The sequence below is a fragment of the Ursus americanus genome, chromosome 17 (genome assembly GCF_024610735.1).
Source record: "Ursus americanus isolate L20-20 chromosome 17, mUrsAme1.1.p, whole genome shotgun sequence".
NCBI lineage: Eukaryota > Metazoa > Chordata > Mammalia > Carnivora > Ursidae > Ursus > Ursus americanus.
In genome coordinates this window covers 43703179-43728616 of record NC_142143.1, presented here as the reverse complement: position 1 = coordinate 43728616, position 25438 = coordinate 43703179, and the positions used below count along the sequence as shown (strand labels likewise).

The following is a 25438-nucleotide window of genomic DNA, read 5'->3' as shown; positions in this document are numbered from 1 at the left end:
TTAACTGACTGAGTCACCCAGGCATCCCCTTTTCTGGCATTCTTTAGCAAACATTTAAGTACCTTCTGTATGTTGAGTTCTTTGGATACTGAATGGTTAAACATAGACTTTATTTTTTTTTCATTTTTTAAATTATTATTAACATATGATGTATTGTTTCAGGGGTACAAGTCTGTGATTCATCAGTGTTACACAATACACGGTGGTCACCACAACACATGTGCTCCCCAATGTCCATCATCCAGCCACCCAATCCCTCCCACTCCCCTCCATTCCAGCAGCCCTCAGTTTGTTTCCCAAGATTAAGAATCTCTTATGGTTTGTCTCCTTCTCTGGTTTTTTCTTATTTCATTTTTTTCCTCTCTTACCCAGTGATCCTCTGTCTTGTTTCTCAAATTCCACGTATCAGTGAGGTCATATGATAATTCATAGACTTTATTTTTTTACACAATACAGTAGTTTGCAAATTTAACAGGTTAGTTTATGGATTAATAAAAACATGGCTTTTTGGGGAAAGAATTAAAATGTTAGGTCTTCGATGGGACATAGCTGCTGGGACTAAATGAAAAATTATAACCCAGCTTTTTTATTTTTACTTTTGGTGGAAGGAAATCCATATGAAATCCATTTACTGTCTCTTAATGTGTAGTATTATAGTGTATATGCAGTCGTTGGTGTAAGAGAAGTCAATCATTTAGTCCTCATTGTACCTCCCCAGACTGCTAAATATTTTTGTCCTTCTGTCTGACATTGTTTGGCACACTGTTGCCCTTAAGAAGCAATAATAGTTCTGCTGCCTGCCCTTTGAGAATTGTAACATCCTAATACCTCAACATCTCTGTATCTTCATTCTCAGAATTTCTGTGACTTGTTACTCTTAAAATCATCTATGTTCTACATTTCTTCAGTTCCACAGTCATTACTGATTAACTTGTCCCAAATAAAACTCACTGTTTACTTTTTTCCTTCTGTGTTCCCATCTCAGCGAATAACCACATCTACTCAGTTTTGTCCCTGATTTCTCTTCTCTTCATTTCCCATATCTAATCAGTCACGAAGTCCTATCATTTCGACCTTCTAAATATTTTTCTAAGCCATCTGCCTTTCTTCATCCCCACTGCCTCTGCTGTACTTCAAGCCACCATGAATCTCTCCCTCCCTGGATTACTGCAGCTGTTGATTCTTGGCTCTGCAGCCAGTGTGTTTGCTTAGAAAAGGCAAGTCTGACCATGGCATTCCCCTGCTAGAACTTTTTAATGGCTTTCTAGTGGCAAAGAGTTTTGTTCAGGAAGAATTCCAAACTCCCCAAAAAAATTTTTTTAAAAAGATTTTATTTATTTATTTGTCAAGAGAGAGAGCGCGAGTGAGCACAAGCAGGGGGAGTGGCAGAGGGAGAAGCAGACTCCCTGCTGAGCAGAGAGCCCTATGTGGGGCTCGATTCCAGGACCCTGGGATCATGATCTGAGCTGAAGGCAGACCCTTAACCCACTGAACCACCCAGGCGTCCCCAAACTCCCAAATTCGTGAGCATGGTTTATAAAACTCTTTGTGATCTGGTGTGGTCTCTACTCTTGTCTCTAAACTCTTTAACCTCTGCTGTCCGGTCTGGATTGTAGCCATGAACTGAATTACTGCTCTCTGTGTAGAACATACACTCTTTGCCAAGAGCGTAAATCCTTTTTTAGTTAAAATTTGTCATTCTCCAGGTCTCAGTTTATACGTCCCTCTAGTTTAGTCTTTCTGATTTCTCATCCTGCCGAGTCCTTAGGTCTAGATTAGACATCATTTATTAGGTCCTACTGTTGTAGCCTATTCATGCTTGTATCATATATTGTAATTATCTGTTTTCTTGTCCTAATTCCCTCTTAGATTGTAAGTGCTTTGAAGCAGTGACTGAATAATATGTGTTTATACCTAGAAACACCCTCTGTGCCTGGCACATTGTATGCATTCATTATATATTTTTTGGAGAAATAACTGAAAATGACACCTCATTCAGGAGCTTGTGCATACTTCCATCACACTGTGCTATGACCATTTATTTGCTGGTTTACATGACATTACTAGTTTAGGCAGACACTTTTTTTGGTGTGTGTTTTTCTCCCAAAATCTTTTATTCCCAACATTTAGTTGAAGCTCAATAAATGTGTTCAGTGTATGAGTAAAGAAACTTCTAAATCAGGTTAGGTGGAGTGGGGGTGGTGGGAAGAGTTTGGATGGGCTGTTGCTCTTTTGGAGGATTTACAAGTTATTTGCAGAATGTGTAATGAAGAGAGAACAGAGTGCACACATAAAAAGGCACAAGGCTTTGAGGGAACAGGTGAGTTCAGAGTGGCCCAAGGCAGGAAGTTTGTATGTATTGGGGAGTGTCAGGTGTTGATTAGCTGCAGAGGTAAAATACAGGTATAGAGGATGGAGTCAGAAGGATTTTTAAGCTCAGGCATGGCGTGGTCAAATGTACACTTTGTAAAGAACGATTTTGGCAGTGTTTACACATTACACACTTTACACAAATTATTGGAAGGTGACTAGATTGGGAGAAGAGAGACCAGAATGTTATTTTAGCAACCCAGGATAGAAATGATGAGGGGTCAAAGTCGGAGGTGAAGGTTTGAGAGATTTAGGAGATAGGATGGGGATGATGGAAAAAAAAAAGTTAGGATAACTGGGTAGATGGGATGTCTTTCACAGAGCTGGGAATAGCAGAAGAGCAGATTTAGGGTAAAACACTAATTTTAAGATGCCTTTGGATTATTCAAATGAAAATACCAAGTAGGTGCTTAGATATTTGGGTGTGGAGTTCATTAGAATTTCTAGGTTCACTCTGGTATTTTGTGGGGATACCTTCTCTAACCAAAGTTTAAATTTTCAATATACTTAATGGTTTTAAAGAAACAATTTTTAAAACTTTTTTGTTGTTAAATTTAACTTATAAAACTCACATAGCTACTACGGTTCAAGAAAGTATGTTATGCATAGTAGGTGTTGAATTTACATGTTTGAACAGATATTTAGGGCAAGAAATTTATTCCTAAGCTTAATAATAAATTAAAAATATCTGGGTTAAATTGTCAAATTTTGAAAATAAAGATTATGATAATCATAATACAAATGAAAATCCAATTCCACTCAAGTGTAGGAACAGTATAAAAAATTACTTGCTGCTGTATCGTGCAACTTACCTTTTTCAGATTTTTTTTTGTCAGAAAGTAGTGTGGTCTTGAGTTGGATTGTCCCAAGTACATTTCCTTTTTTTTTATTATGTTAGTCACCATACAGTACATTATTAGCTTTTGACGTAGTGTTCCATGATTCCTTGTTTGCGTATAACACCCAGTGCTCTATGCAATACGGGCCCTCCTTAATACCCTTCACCAGGCTTGCCCATCCCCCCCCCTAAAATCCTCAGTTTGTTTCCCAGGTCCATAGTCTCTCATGGTTCATCTCCCACTCTGTCCCCCCCCCTTCATTTTTCCTTTCCTTCTCTTAATGATCTCCCTGTTATTCCTTATGTTCCACAAATAAGTGAAACCATATGATAATTGTCTTTCTCTGCTTGACTTATTTAGCATAATCTCCTCCAGTTCCATCCATGTTGATGCAGATGTTGGGTAATCATCCTTTCTGATGGCTGAGTAGTATTCCATTGTATATATGGACCACATCTTTATCCATTCGTCTGTTGAAGGGCATCTTGGCTCCTTCCACAGTTTGGCTATTGTGGACAATGCTGCTATAAACATTGGGGTGCATATGGCCCTTCTTTTCACTATGTCTGTATCTTTGGGGTAAATACCCAGTAGTGCAATTGCTGTGTCATAGGGTAGCTCTATTTTTAACTTTTTGAGGAACCTCCACAGTGTTTTCCGAAGTGGCTGCACCAGCTTGCATTCCCACCAACAGTGTAAGGGGGTTCCCCTTTCTCCACATCCTCTCCAACAGTTGCTATTTCTTGCCTTGTCAATTTTTGCCATTCTGATTGGTGTAAGGTGGTATCTCAGTGTGGTTTTGATTTGAATTTCCCTGATGGCTGATGATGTTGAACTTTTTTTCATGTGTCTGTTAGCCATTCGTATGTCTTCATTGGAAAAGTGTCTGTTCATATCTTCTGCCCATTTTTTTAAATTTGATTATTTGTTTCCAAGTACATTTCTTTTTATCTAGAAAGTTGAATTTATCTGTTTGCCTGCCTCAGTTTTGCCTTCTGTTTTTAACTTTTGATAAATTAGAGGTCAGCAAGTTTATTCTAAAACATTTGCTGTGGTCTAGAGTTCTTTTAATAAGTTACATCTGGCAGAGTTCCTTTGCTAAAGGAAAAAAGTCTGCAGTTTATGTTGCCATCAGCAGGCCATCATCACTGAGAGTTTTATAAATATACTTAACTGCTTAGGCATCTTAGCAGATATTTAAGAATAGGTAAGAGCCTGGAGGGCATGAGGCAGTTTTATTCCAAACGGACAACTCTTCTCCTTTTTTTAGTACCTTACTACATTTTTCTTCCCCCCCCCCCAAGAGGGTGGGGTAGCACATAGAATATTCTAGCTTGTGTGAAGATTGTACCTTTTTTGTAACATTGCCAGGTACATGGAAGGAACTTTATCTTGTTTATTTTTCTGTTCTTCATGATGTCTGGCACATAGTAAGTGCTTAATAGAAGTTTCAGTTTGAATCAATTTTATATCAAATTAGCTTAATACCACTAAGTGGCAAGTCTTTGTTGATAGTAGTTTGCTCCCTATGGACATCTAATCTGCAATGAAAAAAGGGTATAATCTAAATTTTCTTTTTGAGGCAGGATCAACTTTTTTTTTTTTTTAAGGGAACTGTCCCTTTTTACATATTTACTTTTATATGGGGTTTTACAGTTTAAAACAATGGACCTTTCATATAACTTATTTTTCATACAGTTTTGAGGTACAGTTGACCATAAGTTGTACATGTACAGTGTGTAATTTGATAACTTATGTATGTATACACTGTGAACCCATCAACACAGTCAAGGTGATGATATTTCTGCCAAAGTTTCTTGACTCATAGTAATCTGTCACTACCTTTACCTTGTCCATAGGCAACCACTGAGCTGCTTTTTGTCATTATAGATTAGTTTACATTCTGTAGAGTTTTATATAAATGGAATTACATAGTTTGTACTCTGTTTTTGATTTTCATTCAGCATAGTTATTTTGAGATTCATTAATGTTGTGTGTATCATTAGTTTATTCATTTTTATTGCCAAATAGTATCCCCTTGTATGAGTATACCAAGATTTGTTCATTCATTAACCTGTTGGTAGACATTTGGGTTTTTTCTATTTTTGGCTGTTACAAATAGAGCTTCTATGAAAATTGGTATACCTTTGTATGAATAGATGCTCTCTGTTTTCTTGGGCAGATACCATGGAGTAGAATGGCTGGATCATAATGTTAGTTGCACGCTTAGCGTTTTAAGAAACTGCCAAGCTATTTTCCCAAGTAGGTGTACCATTTTACATTCTCACTGTGGTGTATGAAAGTTCCAACTGTTCCACATCTCTGTCAACATTTGGCATGTTAGTCTTTTTAATTATAGCCATTGTGATAGATGTGTGGTATTTCATGATGGTTTCAATTTGCATCTCCCTAATGATTAATGATATTGAGCATCTTTTCATGTGATTGTATGCCATCCTTATGTCTTCCTTGGTGAAGTGTCTGTTCAAACCTTTTGCCCATTTTATTTTAAACTGTGTTATTCATTTTCTTGTTCCTGAGTTTTGAGAGTTCTTATGTTCTGGATATAGGTCCTTTATTAGATAACGTGATGTGATTTGCATTGTATTTTCCCTGACTGAGCCTTGGCTTTTCATTTGCTTGATAATGTCATTTAAAGAGCAGAAGTGTTAATTTTGGGGGCACCTGGGTGGCACAGCAGTTAAGCGTCTGCCTTCGGCTCAGGGCGTGATTCCGGCGTTATGGGATCGAGCCCCACATCAGGCTCCTCCGCTATGAGCCTGCTTCTTCCTCTCCCACTCCCCCTGCTTGTGTTCCCTCTCTCGCTGGCTGTCTATCTCTGTCGAATAAATAAAATCTTTAAAAAAAAAGTGTTAATTTTGTTGATGTGTCAGTTTTTTTCTTTTATGCTTCTGGTATCATTTCTTTTTTTTTTTTTTTTTTTAAATGATTTTTTATTATATTATGTTAGTCACCATACAGTACATCCCCGGTTTCCGATGTAAGGCTCGATGATTCATTAGTTGTGTATAACACCCAGTGCACCATGCAATACGTGCCCTCCTTACTACCCATCATTCTGGTATCATTTCTAAAACATTTTTGCTGAACCAAAGCCATAAGAGTATCTCCTATGTTTTCTTCCTCAATTTTGTAGTTTTCGTGGTTTTTTTTTGTTTTTTTTTTAGGATTTATTTATTTGAAAGAGAGAGCACATGCATGCAAGCACAGGGGAAGGGGCAGAGGGGGAGAGAGAATCTCAAGCAGACTCCCGGCTGAGTGTGATACCTGACATGGGGCCTGATCTCACCCCACTGAGATCACAACCTGAGCCTAAACCAAGAGTCAGACGCTTAACTGACTGTGCCTCCCAAGTGCCCCTGTAGATTTACTTTTTACATTTAAATCTGTGGCCCATTTCAGTTTAATCTGTGTGTATGGTGCATTGTATGGATTGAAGTTTATTTTTTGCACACTGATACAGTTTTTCAAGCGCTATTTGTTGAAAAGACTTATTCTTTCTTTGCTGAATTGCTTTTGTACTTTTGTCAAAAATAAATTTACCATGTATATATATATATATATGTTTATGTTGATTTTGGAACTCTTTATTCTGTACTGTCAGTCTATTTATTTCTCTTTACATAAATATTACATTTTCTCGATTACTGTAGATTTAGATTGAGTCTTAAAGTGAGGTATGTCAGTCCTCCACCATTATCCTCTTTGAAGGCTGATTTGATTATTCTAGGTCATTTGAATTTCCGCCAAATTTAGAATCAGCTTGTTAATACCTCCAGAAGAGCCTGCTGGGATTTTGATGGGCATTGCAATCAATCTAGAGGTCAGTTTGGGAGAGAATGGACATCTTAACAATATGATTCTCCTGAGCCGTGAACATGGTGTATTTTGTATTTAATTTAGTTCTTCTTTCATTTCTCTCAAATACTTTTATAATCTTCAGTTTAGAAGTCTTGCACATCTTCTATTAGATTTATACCTGAGCAGAGAAAGACAGTTATCTTATGGTTTCACTCATATGTGGAATAGAAGAAACGGCATAGAGGATCATAGGGCAAGGGAGGGAAAATGGAATGGAAAGAAATCACAGAGGGAGACAAACCATGAGAGACTCTTAACTATAGGAAACAAACCGGGTTGCTGGAGGGGAGGCGGGTGGGGGGATGGGATAATTGGGTGGTGGGCATTAAGGAGGGCTTGTGATGTGATGAGCACTGAGTGTTGTATGAAACTGATAAATTATTGAATACCTCATCTGAAACTAATGATGTACTATACGTTGGTTAATTGCGTTTAAATAAAAAAAAAGATTTATTTCTGAGTATTTGATATTTTTTGATGTTATTGTAAATGCTATATTTAATATATATTTATTTACATGTATTTATGTATATTATATATAATATATATATAATTGATTTTTGCATATTGATATTGAGTCCTGGATCCTTGTAAATAAATTCATTTAGTTTTAACAGCTTTTATGTAGATTCTACTGGATTTTCTACCTAGACAATCATGTTATCTGCAAATAAGTTGTTTTACTTCTTCCAATTTAGATGCCTTTTATTTATTTTTTGTTTATTGTGGTATCTAAAATCTCAAGTACAGGGGCGTCTGGGTGGCGCAGTCGTTAAGCGTCTGCCTTCGGCTCAGGGTGTGATCCCGGTGTTCTGGGATCTAGCCCCACATCAGGCTCCTCCGCTGGGAGCCTGCTTCTTCCTCTCCCACTCCCCCTGCTTGTGTTCCCTCTCTCGCTGGCCGTCTCTCTCTGTGTCAAATAAATAAACAAAATCTTTAAAAAAAAAAATAGAATCTCAAGTACAGTATTGAATAGAGTAGTAAGATTGGACATCCTTATCTTGTTCTTGATCTTAGGAAAAAAACATTCAGTCTTTATATGGTGTATGGTATCAGATGTAGTGTTTCATAGATGCCCTTTATCAGACTGAGAAGGGTTCCTTCTATTCTTAATTTGCTGAGAGTTTTTGTCAGAAATGGATGTTGGATTTTGTTGAATGCTTTTTCTAACCTTTCGAGATGATCATATGGTTTTTCTTTAAAATTTTTTTTCACTGTGGTGAATTACAGGGATTGATTTTTGAATATTAAACCAACCTCAAGTAGGGTAAACCCCACTTGGTCATGAAGTATTTTCATTTGTACATATTGTTGGGTTCAATTTGCCAAATTTTGTTTAGAATTTTTGCATCTAAGTTCATGAGATACATTCGTCTGTAGTTTTTTTTTTTTTTTTAAGATTTTATTTATTTATTCGACAGAGATAGAGACAGCCAGCGAGAGAGGGAACACAAGCAGGGGGAGTGGGAGAGGAAGAAGCAGGCTCATAGTGGGAGAACCTGATGGCGGGGCTCGATCCCATAACGCCGGGATCACGCCCTGAGCCGAAGGCAGACGCTTAACCACTGTGCCACCCAGGCGCCCCTGTAGTTCTATATAGTAATGTTTTAGTATCATTTTGGTGTCAGGGTAATGCTGGCCTCATAGAATGAGTTGGGAAGTTACTCTTCAGTTTTCTGGAAGTTTGTGTAGGATTGGTATTACTTCTTAAATATTTGGCAAAACTCATCAGTAGAAGCATCTGGGCCTGGAATTTTCTTTGTCTTAGGTTTTTAACAACAAATTCTATTTCCTTAATTGATCTTGAGCTACTCAGGTTACCTGTTTCATCTTGAGTGAGCTTTGATAGGTGTGTCTCTTAAGGAATTTATCTGTTTTGTCTGAGTGGTCAAATTATTAGTGTAAGTTGTTCAAGAAATAGCTTAGTATCTCCCCCCCTTTTCAGTATCTTTTTTCTATGTGTAAATCTGTAGTGATGTTAATGCTTTAATTTTTAATATTGTTTAATTTGTGTCTTTTGTTTTTTCCTTATCAGTCAGTCTGGCTGGAGTTTTACCAGTTTTATTCTTAAAGAACTTGTTTTTGGTTTCATTGATTCCCCCCCCCCCATTTTTTTTTCTATTTTTATTGATTTCTACTCTGATCTTTCTTTCTTTCTGCTTACTTTGGGTTTAATTTGCAGTTCTTTTTCTAGTATCTTAAGGTAGAAGCTGAGGCCATTAATTTGAGGCCTTTTTCTTTTCTAATGAAGCATGTAGTGCTATGTATTTCACACTCACTAAGCACTGCTTAGTGACACTGCACACATTTTGATATGTTTATATTTTCTTTTTTTTTTTAATTAATTTTTTGAGGTAGAGAGTGAAAGCACAAGCGGGGGAGGCACAGAGGGAGAGGGAGAAGCAGGCTCCCCATGAGCAGGGAGCCTGACAAGGTGCTCCATCCCAGGACCCTGAGATCATGACCTGAGCCAAAGGCAGACGTCTAACCGGCTGAGCCATCCTGTGTTTGCATTTTCATTCAGTTCACATATTTTTTAATTTCCCTTTTGATTTTTTTCTTTGACCCTTGGATTAGAAACATGTTATTAATTTCTAGATATGTCAATCACTGATTTATAATTTAATTCTATTGTGGTCACACTATATACTTCAACTCTTAAATTTACTGAGATTTGTTTTATGGCCCAAAGTATAATCTGTCTTGGTAAGTGTTTTGCATACACTTGAAAAGAACATGTATTGTCTTGTTGGGTAGAGTGTTCTATAAGTGCCATTCAGGTCAAGTTGTTTGATGTGTTATTCAAGTCTTACATTGTGACTGATTTTTTTGTCATCTGTTTTAGGAGTTATTGAAGGAGGTGTATTGGAATCTGACTCTAATTGTGGATTTGTTTGTGCAGTTCTATCAGTTTATGTTTAAAATTTTTGAAATTCTGTTATTAGGTGAATAAACATTTAGGGTTGTTAGATTGTCTTGATGTATTGACTACTTTATCATTGTGAAATTATCCTTGTACCTGCTAATTTTATTTTACTATGAATTTATTTTTGTCTGATATTAATATAGCCATTCTAGCTTTCTTTTTATTGTGTTAGTATGATATATCTTTTTTTTAACCTGTTTTTCTTTATATTTAAAATACTTTTTGGTAGCACAGAGTTTGGTTTTGTTTTCTCTCCAGTCTAACAACCTCTTTTTAGTTGAAGTCTTTAGATGATTTATATTTTATGCAGTTACTGATGTGGTTAAATTTAAATCTGTCATTTTGCTTTTTGTTTTTCATTTGTCCCATCTTTTCTTTGTTTAGTTTTCTATTTCTGCCTTCTTTGTGATTAACAAACTAGTTTTAATTATTCCATGTTTATGTTGTTGACTTATTGGCTATATCTCTTATAGTGATTGTTTTAGGGCTTATAGCATACATCTTAAACTTACTTTCACTTACCTTAATTTCTGTATCTTTAACGTTTATCTTCAAGAGTTATACTACTTGGTGTTAAGTATAAGAACTTAGAATAATATACTTCCATTTCTCTTCTCCTGACCTTTGTGCAATATTTGTAATTTTACTTTTGCATGTGTTACAAACCCACAAAACAAAGATATACATACATTTATCTTCTTGTGCTTTCTTTTTTTCTCTTTTATTTTAAATTCTGGTATGGTTAATGGAATATTACTCAGCCATCAGAAAGGATGAATACCTACCATTTGCATCGACATGGATGGAACTGGAGGCCATTATACTAAGTGAAATAAGTCAAGCAGAGAAAGACAGTTATCATGTGGTTTCACTCATATGTGGAACATAAGGAATAGCGCAGAGGACCATGGGGAAAGGGAGGGAAAACTGAATGGGAAGAAATCGGGGAGGGAGACAAACCATGAGAGACTCTGGACTTCGGGAAAGAAACTGAGGGTTGCAGAGGTAAGGAGAGTGAGGGGAATGGGGTAACCTGGTGATGGGTATTGAGGGCACGTGTTGTGATGAGCGCTGGGTGTTATACACAACTGATGCGTTGTTGAACACTATATCAAAACTAATAATGTACTATAATATGTCGGCTAACTGAATGTAATAAAAAGAAAATAAATTCTGGTATGGTTAACATAGAGGGTTTTATTAGTTTCAGGTGTACAATATAGTGAAAAAACATGGAACACTTCACGAATTTCTGTGTCATTCTTGTGCAGGGGCCATGCTAAACTCTGTATTATTCCAATTTTAGTTTTTTTGCTGCTGAAGCGAACATTCTGCTTATGCTTTAAACAAAGAGATTTGATTAACAAGAAATAAAATGTGTTTATCCACATAGTTAACCATTTTGGTTGGCTTTCATTTCTGTGTGTGGATTCAGATTTCCTTCTAGTATAATTTATTCTGCCTGAAAGACTTCAACATTTTCTGTAGTGTAGGTCTAATGGTGATGAGTTATTTTTAGCTTTTATATGTCTGAAAAAGTATTTTATCTTCTTTTTTGAAAGATATATCTCGGGGTGCTTGGGTGGCTCAGCGTTAAGTGTCTGACTTCTGCTCAGGTCATGATCCCAGGGTCCTGGGATCAAGCCCCGCATCAGGCTCCCTGCTCGGTGGGGAGTCTGCTTCTCCCTCTCACACGCCCTTTGCTGGTGTTCCCTCTCTTGCTCTCTCTCTCTGTCAAATAAATAAATAAAATCTTAAAAAAATATATTTTCTCTGCGTGTAGAATTATAGGTTAACAGTGGTTTCCTTTCAATACTTTAAAGATGTTCCAAGGAGATAGGAAGAAGCATTGAGAGGTGATGGATATGTTTATGGCTTGATGATGATGGTTTCATGGGTATATACTTATCTCAGACTTATCAAATCGTACACATTAAAGGGGTGCTTGGGTGGTTCAGTTGGTTAAACATCTGCCTTCAGCTGTGGTCATGATCTCAGGGTCCTGGGATTGAGCCCCACGTTCAGTCTCCCTGATCAGCAGGGAGTCTGCTTCTCCCTCCGCCCCTACCCCTGCTCCTGCACACACGTCTGCGCGCATGCTGTCTATCTCAAATAAATAAAATCTTTAAAAAAAATAATACATTATTGGGGCGCCTGGGTGTCTCAGTTGGTTAAGCGTCTGCCTTCGGCTCAGGTCATGATCCCAGGGTCCTGGGATTGAGCCCCACTTCGGGCTCTCTGCTCAGCGGGAGCCTGCTTCTCCCTCTCCCTGCCGCTCCCCCTCCTTGTACTCTCTGTCAAACAAATAAATAAAAAATTTTAAATTGTACACATTAAATACATGTCAGTCATACCTTAGTAACATGGTTAAAAAGAAAAACGTGTTGCTTCATTGTCTTCTGGTCTTGTTTCCAAAAAGAAACTCGTTATATTTAACATTTTTTTCCTCTGGCTGACTTTAAGATTTTCTGTGTATTACTGATTTTGTGCAGTTTAATTATGATGTACCTATATATAGTTTTCTTTGTGATTCTTGCACACAGTTCATTGGGCTGTGTAGATCTGTGGGTTTATAGTCTTCATCAAATTTGGAAAAATGTCTGCAATTGTTTTTTCAAAAGAGATCTTTTTCTCATCATCTTCAAGTACTTCAGTTATATGCATATTAGACCACTTGAAGTTTTCCTGCAGCTCATTGATGCTCTATTCACCTTTTCTTAGTCTTTTTCCCCCCTCTGTGTGTGTGTGTGTGTGTGTGTGTGTGTGTGTATAGTTTCTATTGCTGTAACTTCAGTTTGATTATTCTTCTGCAGTGTCTAATCTGCCATTATACCAGTGTATTTTTCTTTTCTCTTTCTCTTTCTCTTTCTTTCTTTCTTTCTTTCTTTCTTTCTTTCTTTCTTTCTAAGATTTTATTTGACAGAGAGAGAGACAGAGAGGGAACACAAGCAGGGGGAGTGTGAGAGGGAGAAACAGGCTTCCCACTGAGCAGGGAGCTGGATGTTGAGCTCGATCCCAGGACCCTGGGATCATGACCTGAGCCGAAGGCAAACGACTGAGCCACCCAGGTGCCCCTGTTTGGTGTATTTTTCATCTTACATTGTAGTTTTCATCTCTAGAAGTTCACTGGGTGTTTTTTATATTTTAGATGTCTTCTCAGTGATTTCTAACTTTTTCTAGAGTTTTGACTATATCCAGTTCAGTTATAATAATGCTTTAATATCCTTCTCTACTTATTCTATTATTTGTGTCATTTGGGGTCATATTTAACTGGTTGATTTTCCTCCTCATTAAGGTCAAATTTTCCTGACTATTAGTGTGCGTGGTAAATTTTTTTTTTAATACTAGATGTTAGCTCTTGTGAATTTTATCTTGTTGGTTGTAGATATTTTTGTATTCATATGAAATATTTTTGGCTTTATTCTGTTACGTGGAAACCAACACTTTTGGGTCTTGCTTTTCAACTTTTTAGATGGGTACAGCACAGCGTTTAGTGTGAGACTAATTTAGGCCCACTGCTGAGGCTAGGCTGTTCTGAGTACTTTATCCAGTGCCCTCTTAATTATAAGCTTTGCCACTCTGATGGTAATAGTTCTGTGTGAGCTTGCATATTGTTTCTTCTAATAATTTCTTGTGGCTTTCCCCCCTAACCTTAGGTAATTTAATGTAAATTATTGATACACATGCACTGACCAGTGCTCTGCTGGCTACTCAGGGAGGAACCTCTGCAGATCTCTTTTTGAGTTCTCTGTGCCCTTTTCTCTTCCCTGGTACTCTGTCCTGTGAACTCTGTCCTGGCCTCCCCCAATTCTCAGCTGTGTCCTCAACTCCAGGAGACAACTCTAGGTATCAGCTGGATTTTCTCTCCCTTTGCCAGCTAGAACCTCTCTCAAGACAGTAAGCTCCGGCAGTTGTATGGCTCACCTCATTTGTTTCCTTTGAGCATTCACTGTCTTTTCATTACCTGATTAAAAAAAAAAATTGTTTCATAGGTTTGGCCAGCCTGCTTGCTTGCTTTTTTGTTCCTGTTTTTGTTTTCTGGTGAGAAGATCAGTCCAGTCTCTTTCACTCTATCTTGGCTGCATGTATATTATAGGGGCTTTTTCCCTCTGTTTTTGGTGGGATTAATACCTGTTTCTGCTATGTGTCTTTTGTTCTCAAGCTCAGGCTGAGTATTTGTGTTCCAAATTTGTTTCCTTGATTGTTAGGAACTCTGAGATGATCTTTTTCTTCCAGAGGTTTTTGGTTTTGTTTTTGTTTTGTTTTTAAAGACTTATTTATTTCTTTGAGAGAGAGAGAGAGAGCAAGCGAGCACTTGCACACATGAGCAGCGGAGAGGGGCAGAGGAAGAGGACGAAGAGTCCTTTCTGCAGGGAGCTAACGTGGGGCCTTATCCCAGGACCCTGAGCTGAAGGCAGACGCTTAACTGACTAAACCACCCAGGCGCCCCTTTTCCAGAGTTTTTGTAGTAACCATTTCATTCTTTTTTCCACATTTCGTTGGTAGTCTGTGTATAGTCTCTGTAATGATAACAATTCTTTCCCTTCCTTCCCTTCCTTTTATTTTGCTGGTATGTTTAGTGATAGGTGGTGCTATTCCCTCAAATTTGCTTGATGTATCCTTCTGTTTAGTTTTCTCCTTTCATTGTTGAATTCATGTCATGATTTCCATCTGACAATATTCCTCCACTACCTATGAGATTTGGTTTAAATTGTTTTTAAAACTGCACATTTGGTTTTATTACCAGTGATTTTTAGCATTTTGGTTGTAAAACAAAACTTACATACAGCAAATTGGCACGTCTATATCTTCATAAGGCGGACATCCTTGTGACCACCACTTCAGTAGAGAAATAGACCTTTACAGCCACTCCAGAAGACCTTCCGTGTACCCTTTCCCCCCAAGTAACCACTGTCCTAACTTCTGTAGTACTTACTTTCTTGCATTTCGTTATTGGTGCTAGCATTTTTTAAACACTGCTGTCCTGTCTTTTTTTGTTTTTATTTAAATTCTTCTTTTCTGTTCTCTACTTAGTATTACTGGATACTTCTTTCAGTTCTTTTTTTCTCAGTCTTGCACCTTTTGTCTTTTATGGTGTTTGGTACTTATTTTTCTTTAGGTAGTTTGTTTATTCTCCTGTTTCATTTTAAATTCCTCAGCAAACTTGGTATTTCTTGATTTTGAGAGATTGAACCATACAGGAATCATGGTCCAAAAGCCAAAACCCAAAACCACCCCAAACCACCCAAATCCTGATTTTGACAGCTATATATCCTGTTGTGTACAGTTTTCATACTTTGTTTTCCCTGCCAAGTAAATTGGAAGATGAAGTGAAAGCACCATTAGTATCTTCATTAGAGATGTATCGCAGATGTGTTTTTGCCATATAACTCGTTGCGTTGTAGAGTATCATGGATTAGTAAATTATTAGGCTTGGAGAATCTGACATAGACTTTTTACATTATCTCAGATACGTGTGCTAGGGAAATGATGAGGCTGTTTTATTTTTACATTCAGTGCCTGTGTCCCTAGGGTAGTAATCATGCGATATCTTTACTGCCTGTACATTGTGTTCCCATTTGGGATGCTTGGTGTGGGTAACTGAGAGTCTAGTTTCGCTGTGAAAGGAGTCTCAAACATGCTGTGCATCTCTAGTAGTGCAGACTTTTGTCTGAGTCTTTTTCTTCTCCTAGCTTTCCATTTGCCAGCTTCCTGTGCTTGGTTCCATGGCACATATACCATTTGCCGACTTCCTGACCTTAGTTTTCATTGCCCTTTACCTAATTGGAATATGATTTTTTTCTTGTTTTTCTTTCTGACTTATGTTTTTTTTCCTATTATGCATATGACCTCTTCATCTTCTCTCAAATCTTAGGTAGTAGAAAGAGAGGCATTGCTGGTGTCCTTTCTTTGCTTCCTGTAGCACAGAGGGCCTGCTCATGTTCACAGCATTGGTAATTGCTGACTTCCTCAGATTGGAATATGAGCATATAGTATACTGGAATAATTTTGTTAGTGTCTTTATATACTGCGCCTTATGTTGTTTGGCTTGTTATTATGTACCCTTTGGACAAATAAAACTTGTTGGAGCAGATCTCTGGATCTCAACCCCAGACTAGTGGAAGAACCTTGATCAAATCACTTAACTTCTCTTGCATTTTTTCTCAGTTACAAAGTGGGAATGATAACACGTATCTAATTGTGTTATGAGGATCAAATGTGATAACGTACAAATGCTGTGTAAGTGATGCATAATAGAAATATTACATGCTGATAATAGCATTTTAACTTTTTATTTTGCATTAGAGATTATGAACAAAACCAGAGTAAAGAAGTTGGAAACCTGTTTTACTAAATGTATTGCCTCAGATGAAATTCCTGATATCATAATTATTCCCTGTAGTGAAATACTTTCTCATATCAAACAAGCTTGGAGATAGTTTTTCAAATTCTAATTATTACTGTTGATGAAGATAGGAAGCAGAAGGTCCTATGGCAGAAAGATACCCTCAGGAATCAATTCACTTATAGAGTCTAAGGAAGAAGAAATACCATTTTTATATTGTGTAAGCTCAGAATTTTAGTGGGACTTCTGTTTTTGTTTTTTGGGCTATTGAAGGTAGTTGATACCTGTAGAGTTGTATTTTACTAGGCACATGTACTCAGAAGCTGGAATGATGAACTGACATATACTGTAAATAAAGAAATAAGTAAAATCATTCCCGCAAAAATAGAGTGAAGGACTATATTAAAATGAATGATTCAAACCAAGATGATATAAAAGGAGTACTAAGCTTTTTGTGTATAATATTTAGAAGTACAGATGGGAGAAAACCAAAGATTTTTGTTTAAAGTCCAGATTATTAGTTAGCTGTTGCATTGATTTTAAATTAAAGACATTTAAAAATTGTTTTTAGTCCTAAGCAGCAGCATTTTCTACATCTAAGCAATTTCAGAAACTGCTTTCCTCTAGGGAAGCCATGTGGAATTTTTCTGGTAGTTTCTTGAGGCAGTAACAGTTGAAATTTAATGGATGAAGGTGTTGGGAAATCTGAAATCCACTCCTTCCTTTGGTATGCATGTGGTCTTGAGTAGTCACTGAACAGCTTTGTGTCTCAGTTTATTATTCTGTAACATGGAGATGGAAATAAGGTCTATTTCTGACACATTCAATTTGGTTCTGAGGATTACATGAGATCGGAGTGCTTTGAAAACAGTAAATAGTTAAAAGTGTTATCATTAAGTTGTTTACTATTTGAAGTAAATTATGTACTGATGCAACTTGTTTGTTTGGTCCCTTTGAGTCTCATAACACTTCATAAAGTTTAGGAGCTCAGGAAGTTAAGTTTATTAATTTCACTCCATTTCTGGCAGAATTAGTAATTTGTGCTGGTTAACATCACACCCCTTGAATTAGAAAGCTGAACATGACTGCTTTCTAAAGACAGTACAAGTCTGGGTTTGGAGTTCTGGATTTGTTCATCAAAAAGTGCTAAAGAGTTTAAGGAACACTTTGAACCTAGAATGAGTGCAGCTTGGACTTTTTTGTAAGGTGTCTGGCACTTTAATGCTTTTTAAATATTTTCTCAGCTAAATTACTTAGGAAACTCAACTTTTTCGTAAATGAAGAAAAATAAGCAACACCTGATCAACATGTGCACAGGAAAGAAAGAGTTCCTTAATGTGCTTCAGTTAGGTAAAGTGTTCATTTGGTTCTTTAGGATTCACTTACTTAATAATTAAGTTCCAGTCTGTTTAGTGTTAATAGTATCACAGAATCTTAGATTGCATTGTTAATGACACCAAGCTCTTCTGGGCAAATGAGTGTCCCTTTTTCTACTATGAGAGCTATGAACCTCCTTTTTTTTTTTTTTTTTAAATATTTAACTTTTTATTTGAGAGAGAGAGTGGGGGGGCAGAGGGAGAGCATTTCAGGCTGACTCCCCACTGAGCGGGGAGCCTGATGTGGGGCTTGATCCCATGACTCATGAGATCATGATCTGAGCTGAAACCAAGAATCAGAGGCTTAGCCAACTGAGCCACCCAGGCGACCTGAGACCTATGAAGCTCTTGATTATTGTTTTCGCTGAGACTTGGGTGAAAGTATGCTAACGTGTAGTTTTCAGATATGTCTCTGATCTATTTCTCACTAAAGCTTGAGATTTTAATGGGTTTCTTTCCCTTAACCTTTCCATACTTCCATATTGTGGCCCCAGATGTAATTATCTAGTTTAACCTCTTGTTTTAAAAATTGATAAACTGAAGTCTGGAAAGGTTATCGTTTATACTTCTGCAATTTCCTTTTTTACTTATGAAAATTATTTTGTATTACTAGGCAATGTGTAACTGTATTTTAACTTCGAAATGTTCAAGTAAGATAGAGGCATTAACATAGACAGTTACAGTTTTCTTTCAGCCTTTCCATGTCCCATTCTCTTTCACAAGTAATCTCTGTTAACAGCTTAAAGTGTGTCCTTTCATAACTTGTTCTGGGTATTTTACAGTGATTTAGAGAAGCTTTTAAAAAAATATTAATGTCATTATACTATATATAATGGGCAGTTTTTTCCATGTTTGTCTGTTTGTTTAATCTGTCTGATCCTTAATTCCTGAATAGTATTCCCATAGAATGACTATCCCTGGATATGTTTGATCATCTCCCTCTCTGTGGATATTTAGATTCATAACTTCCCTTTCCTTTTTTCCTCACTGCTTCACCCCACCTGATGTTTAAATAATAGTACTGTGAATAGTCTTAAGCATATCTTTATGCACATGTGTAAATAAATCTGTGTACCTTAAAAGTTTTTATCTTTATACAAACAGCATAGAATTGTCTTCCACTGCTTCCCAACTGGTACTGTCCCCAGTCTTGCCCTTCTGCTTAATGCTGGTCTGGTGCTTAACAGCTATTTCACTGAAGGCCATCTTGGGTTTTTGAGATCAGAATTTCTCTGGTGATCTTGATTGCTAGAAGGACTCTTTTACTGACATATAACTTCATATCACAAGTGACTAACATAGCACGGGAAAAACAGTAAAAGTAATGTGGTACTTTATAACGTAGTAGCTAAGAGCATAGTTCTCTGGTATCAGACTGCCTGGATTTTAATCACACTACTCCTTAACCATCCCTTACTATTTGCATCAACAATCTTAGGCAAATTATTTAACCTCTCTTTCAGTTTTCTCATTAACACAAATGGGCTTTCCATTTTAATGATGTAGTGGGATACAGTTACGGAGGCTGTGGTCTAGGTTTATGGGGATTAAGCTATAACATGTGGAGTTCCTGGTGCATAAGTATTCCATAAATGTTAGCTAAAAACAGGAAGATGCATAGCCATTTACATTCATAACTAGGGCGTGATGGTGATGGGTTGTGATGGTGCTTGTCTTGTATGTTGGTCCCCATGGTTTTCTGAATAGTGATGTGGTAAATATAAAATGTCCATACTACCCAAAGCAGTCTACAGATTTAATGTAATCCCCATCAAAATACCAACAGCATTTTTCACAGACCTAAAATAAATAATCCTAAAATTTGTATGGAACCACAAAAGACCTGAATAGCCAAAGCAGTCTTGAAAAAGAACAAAATTGGAGATATCACAGTCCCAGATTTCGAGATATACTGCAAAGCTGTTGTAATCAAAACAGTATGATACTGGCACAAAAATAGACACACAGATGGGTGGAGCAGAACAGAAAGCCCAGTAATAAACTCATGTCAGTTAATCTTCAGCAGAGGAGGCAAGAATATGCATTGGGAAGAAGACAGTCTCTTCAACAAGTGGTGTTGGGAAAACTGGACAGTACATGTAAAAGAATGAAACTGGACCATTTTCTTATGCTGTACATAAAAATAAACCCCAAATGGATTAAAGACCTAATTACGAGACCTGAAACCATATAAATCCTAGAAGAAAGCATAGGTAGTAATTTCTTTGACATATTTGTAACAGCATTTTTCTAGATATGTCTCCTCGGGCAAGGAAAACAAAATAAAAAATAAACTGTTTGGGACTACATCAAGATAAAAAGCTTCTGCACAGCAAAGAAAATGATCAATAAAATTTAAAGGCAGTCTATGGAATGGGAGAAGATATTTGCAAATGATATATCTGATAAAGGGTTGATATCCAAAATATATAAAGAACTTATGCAGCTCAACACCAAAGAAACCAAACGATTCAATTAAATGGGCAGAGGACACGAACAGACATTTCTTCAAAGAAGACGTACAATGGCCAAGAGACACATAAAAAGATGCTCATCATCACTTATCATCAGGGAAATGCAAATCAAAACAACGATGAGATACCCCCTCATGCCTGTCAGAATGGCTAAAATCAACAACACAAGAAACAACAAGCGTTGGCGAGGATGTGGAGAAAAAGGAATCCTTATGTACTGTTGGTGGGAATGCAAAATGGTGCAGCCACTGTGGAAAACAATATGGAGATTCCTCAAAACATTAATAGAATTACCATAAGATCCAGTAATTCCACTACTGGGTATTTACCCAAAGAATATGAAAACACTAATTCAAAGGGATACGTGCATCCCTATGTTTATAGCAGCATTATTTACAATAACCAAAATATGGAAGCATCCCAACTATCCAATGATAGATGAATGGATAAAGAAGATGTGATATACACCCGCCCACACACAATGCTATATTACTCAGCTATAAAAAGATGAAGTTTTGCCATTTGCAACAACGTGGATGGATCTAGAGGGTGTAATGCTAAATGAAATAAGTCAGAGAAAGACACCATATGATTTCACTCATGTGGATTGAAGAAACAAAACAAATGAACAAGAGACAAAAAAGAGACAAAAAAGGCTCTTAAATGTAGAGAACAAACTGGTGGCTACCAGAGAGCAGATGGGTGGGGGATGGGTGAAATAGGTGAAGGGGATTAAGAGAGGGTTTGTGTTGTAATGAGAACTGGGTATTATATAAGACTGATGAATCACAGACCTGTACCCCTGAAACAAATAATACATTATATGTTAATTAATTGAATTTAAATAAAAAAAAGAAAAGAGTACATTTATAATGATGAGCACTGAGTAATGTATAGAATTGTTGAATCACTATGTTGGACACCTAAAACTAATATAACTGTATGTTAATTATACTGGAATTAGAAAGAGGTCTACATAAATAGAAACTTACACTCTCTTCCAGACTTATATATGTCAAAAGTACTTAGGTCTCAAAGTGATTTTATTTCTCTTATTTTCATAATGAAAAAAATTTTTAATTGTTTGAAATGGGTGCCGGAATGGAATCTTAATTTATAATATTATGCTAATAGAAGATAAGACTTAACTCTACATGGTTCAGTTTACTCAGGAATTAACTTCAGTCTCTCTTACATTCCTGTAGGGTATTGTTCAGGACCATGTCTTAATCCTGTCTATATAACTATAGTCTTTTGCATGCTTTTACATATAGAAGCATTCAGTAAATATTTGTGTGCATGAACTGCTTTAATCATTCCTAGAAGTCCTCATCATTACTCTTTAAAATTCCCAAATTATTCCCTGAATTTCTATGCCACTGTGCTACAAAAACACACTGAAATGATCTTACAGTAAAACATGTGCTGTTCTAGGAATAGTTAGAAAGCATTGATTTCTTATTGTATTTCATCTGTTCTTATTCTTGAATATTTTCATGTCCTTTTTCAGTTTGAATCCAGTATCTTGCTTAATGTTTGTTAAAAATTTGTAAAGTGGAATTCACTTGAGATACATAGCAATTAGCATGATATCTTCGTTTAAGGAAAGGATCAAGATGGTGATTATCACTAAACCAACAAACTTCTATATAGTAAACTTCCTTCCAATTTATCTTTAGTTTGAAGTGCTCTTTAGCCTAAGTGGTATTTTAAAAATAAAATGTTTATATATGAAATAATCAGAAATGTGGCTCAGGCGTTATATGAAAATATCTAATTTTTTTAACAAACGTCAAAATATTACTGAATAATAATGGTGTGATTCTTTATTTGTTGTTCCAGATTATATATGAACAGGAAGGGGTCTATATTCACTCATCTTGTGGAAAGACCAATGACCAAGACAGCTTGATTTCAGGAATATTACGTGTGTTAGAAAAGGTATGTTTTTAGTAAATGATTTTATTTAATAATTGTTTTTGGCAGTGGTTTATCTTTGGGCATTATCAGTAAGTTTGAATTTCATGTGTAAGGTAAAATTATGTAATTGAGCAGTGGTTGTAAATTTAACATGAAAATGATGTTAAAAATACTTTATTTAAAAAAAATTTTTTTAAGATTTTATTTTTAAGTAATCTCTACAGTCAGTGTGGAGCTTGAACTCACAAGCCTGATATCAAGAGTCCCATACTCCACTGACTGAGCCAGCCAGGCACCCCAGGAAAAAATACTTTAGATAAGCCCGTAAAATGGCATGGAATATTAAAAACTTATGTAAAAGTTTCAGTATTATAATTTTTTTGTCATGAAAAATAAGCAGAATTTTAAAATGTATGTAACATTTATTGTCAAATAGTGGTTTACTTATGATATATTGCATATTTAAAATGCTAATATTTAAGGGTTTAAAATTTTCATTTTGCGTTCAGGGAATTAAAAATAGGTATCTAAGAATGTAAGATATTGCTGAATAGTAAATATAGTCCATAATTTCTTTATCTAGGATGCTGAAGTAATAGTGGACTGGAGACCATTGGATGATGCTTTAGATTCTTCTAGTATTCTCTATGCTGGAAAGGTACTTAAGAAAGAAAGGGTGTGGCTAAAGGAATGCCATTTTTATTTTTATTTTTTTGTTTTTGTTGTTCATTCATCATTCATGTATTCATTTATTCATTCCAGTGTAAGGAATGCCATTTTTAAAATAACTTTTTTGGGCTGTAATTCATATGCCATAAAATTTATCTTTTAAAGTGTATAATTCAGTGTTGTTAATATATTGACAGAGTTGTGTAACCATCACCAATGTCTAATTTTAGAACATTTTCATTACTCCTAAAAAAGAAAGTGTACCTTTAGTAGTGTACCCCTCATTCCCACTTACCTCCAGCCTCTTGCAGCCACTAATCTACTTTATCTCTGAGAATTTGCCTATTGTGGACATTTCATCTAAATGGAATCATACAATATGTGATCTTTCATGACTGGCTTCTTTCTCTTAGCCTATTGTGTTCAGGGCTTATCCATGTTATAGCACCTCTTCTTTTTCTTTTTTTCTTTTCTTTCTTTCCTTTCTCTCTCTCTCTCTCTCTTTCTGTATCTTTTGCCTTCCTTCTTGCCTGCCTGCCGAACAACATTGCATTTATGGAAATGCAGTAGTCTCCCCTTATCCATAGGGGATACATTCTAAGACCCCTGGTGGATGCCTGAACCCACAGGTAGTGTTGAACCCTATACATGGTGTGTTTTTTCCTATACATACCTATGATAAAGTTTAATTTATAAATCAGGCAGGTGAATGATGTAGGCATTGTGAAGTAATGTTAGGCTACTAACTGTGTGTACATACTGCCAGAAGGTGGATCATCTGCCTCTGGATGGACCATTGTTGACTGCGGGTACCAGACTGAGGGTAACACACTGTGGAAAAGAGAAACCATGGATATGGGGTGGGGAGGGACTCCTGAACTGCATTTTGTTTATTCATCAGTTGATGGATATTCGGGTCGTTTTCATTTTTAGGTTAATATAAATAATGCTGACATGGACATTGCTACACAAGTTTCTGTGTGGATATGTATTTTTCCCTTAAAAACCTGGGAGTGGAATTGTTGGGTTTTTTTTTTTTTTTTTTTAAGATTTTATTTATTTATGAGAGACAGCCAGCGAGAGAGGGAACACAGCAGGGGAGTGGGAGAGGAAGAAGCAGGCTCCCAGCGGAGGAGCCCGACGTGGGACTCGATCCCAGAATGCTGGGATCACGCCCTGAGCCGAAGGCAGATGCTTAACGACTGCGCCACCCAGGCGCCCCAGGAATTGTTGGGTTTTATGATCACTGTGTGTTTGCCATTTGTATTGTGTGACTCACTATGCAAGATAGAGATTCCTGTTTTATCTCTAATTCACTCTGAAACTCAGGCTCAGTTCTCTACATTTCTTCTCAAAATATCTATCTATTTATATATTTATATTGTTTATTTATTTATTTTTAAAAGATTTTATTTGTCAGAGAGAGAGGACAAGCAGGGCCAGCTGCAGGCAGAGGGAGACGCAGGCTCCCCACTGAGCAAGGAGCCCGATGTGGGACTCGATCCCAGGACTCTGGGATCGTGACCTGAGCCGAAGGCAGCCACTCAACCGACTGAGCCATCCAGGCGTCCCTGTTCTCAAAATATTTAAACACATAGATGATCTTCGGATTTCATCTTTGTTTTTTCCTTCAAGATTAATTTATATATTTGAGAGAGAGCGCATACACATGGGTGGGGGAAGGTCAGAAAGGGGGAGAGAGAGAATCCCAGGCTGACTCCCTGCTGGGTACAGAGCCTGACTGGGGCTCCATCCCAGGGCCCTGAGATCATGACCTGAACTGAAATCAAGAGATGGATGCTCAGCCCACTGATCTACCCAGGTGCCCACAGATTTCACCTTTTAAAGACATCTCTCCCGGAACCTTCTTAAAAGCTCATCTGAACTGGCTGCCCTTTTGGTTTGCTGTGTAGCAATTGTTTTGAAGATTCTTTTTGCCTCTTCCCCATATTTTTATCCCCATTTCTTATATCCCGTGCTGTCCTCTATTATGGTTTACTCCTTTGTTTTCATGTAGCTCTAGTGCTTTGAGAAAAGGGTGCATGGGAGCAAAGAAATTTCTTTGTTTAGACTTTTCAATGCCAATTCTGAATTGATAGCTTGACTTGCATAGAATTACAACTGAAAAGAAATTTTCCCATGTATTTTTTAACATTATTGTCCTACATTTGTCTAGTTTCCTTTATTAATGTTAAGTCTAATGCATTCCAAATCCTGCCCCATTGTATGTTTTTTTTCACTTTAGAAGCTTTTTATGATTGCCTCTTTATTTCTAGTGTTCTAGATGTTCTAACAGTAGTCTTTGTGGTCCTTTTTTATCCATTGTTCTGGGCACTTGATGGGCTCTTTTAATATGGAAACTTGTGTCTTTTAGTTATTAAGAAATGTTGAATTATTTCAGTGATGATTTTTTTCTTCTCCATTTTCTGTTTTCATTCTGGAGCTCTTTAGACCTGGACTGGTCCTCTACTTTTTTAATCATTTCTTTCCTATTTTTAATCTGTGTGTGTGTGTGTGCGTGCGCGTACGTGCATTTTCTAGGAAGTTCCTTCAGTTTTGTTTTTTTTTTTTAAAGATTTTATTTATTTGTCAGAGAGAGAGCGTACAAGCAGGGGGAGTAGTGGCAGGCAGAGGGA

General features: G+C 36.8%; 1 protein-coding gene and 1 pseudogene across 5 annotated transcripts in view; one reads left to right on the top strand and one right to left on the bottom strand.

The window, feature by feature from the left end:
• Positions 1-25438, top strand: part of TBC1D15 (TBC1 domain family member 15) — a 76842-nt gene that overhangs the window by 5805 nt on the left and 45599 nt on the right. For 2 of the 5 annotated variants that reach the window (XM_045789572.2, XM_045789570.2), the window contains exons 2-3: positions 22056-22154; positions 22717-22791. In XM_045789572.2, the coding sequence (XP_045645528.1) occupies positions 22056-22154; positions 22717-22791 (174 nt within the window). Of the gene's footprint in view, positions 1-6861; positions 7054-22055; positions 22155-22716; positions 22792-25438 lie in introns of those variants that run through there. The other 3 variants (XM_087868925.1, XM_087868924.1, XM_045789571.2) reach the window with 2 other exon arrangements.
• On the bottom strand, positions 11244-11343 carry LOC123787338 (U6 spliceosomal RNA; annotated as a pseudogene).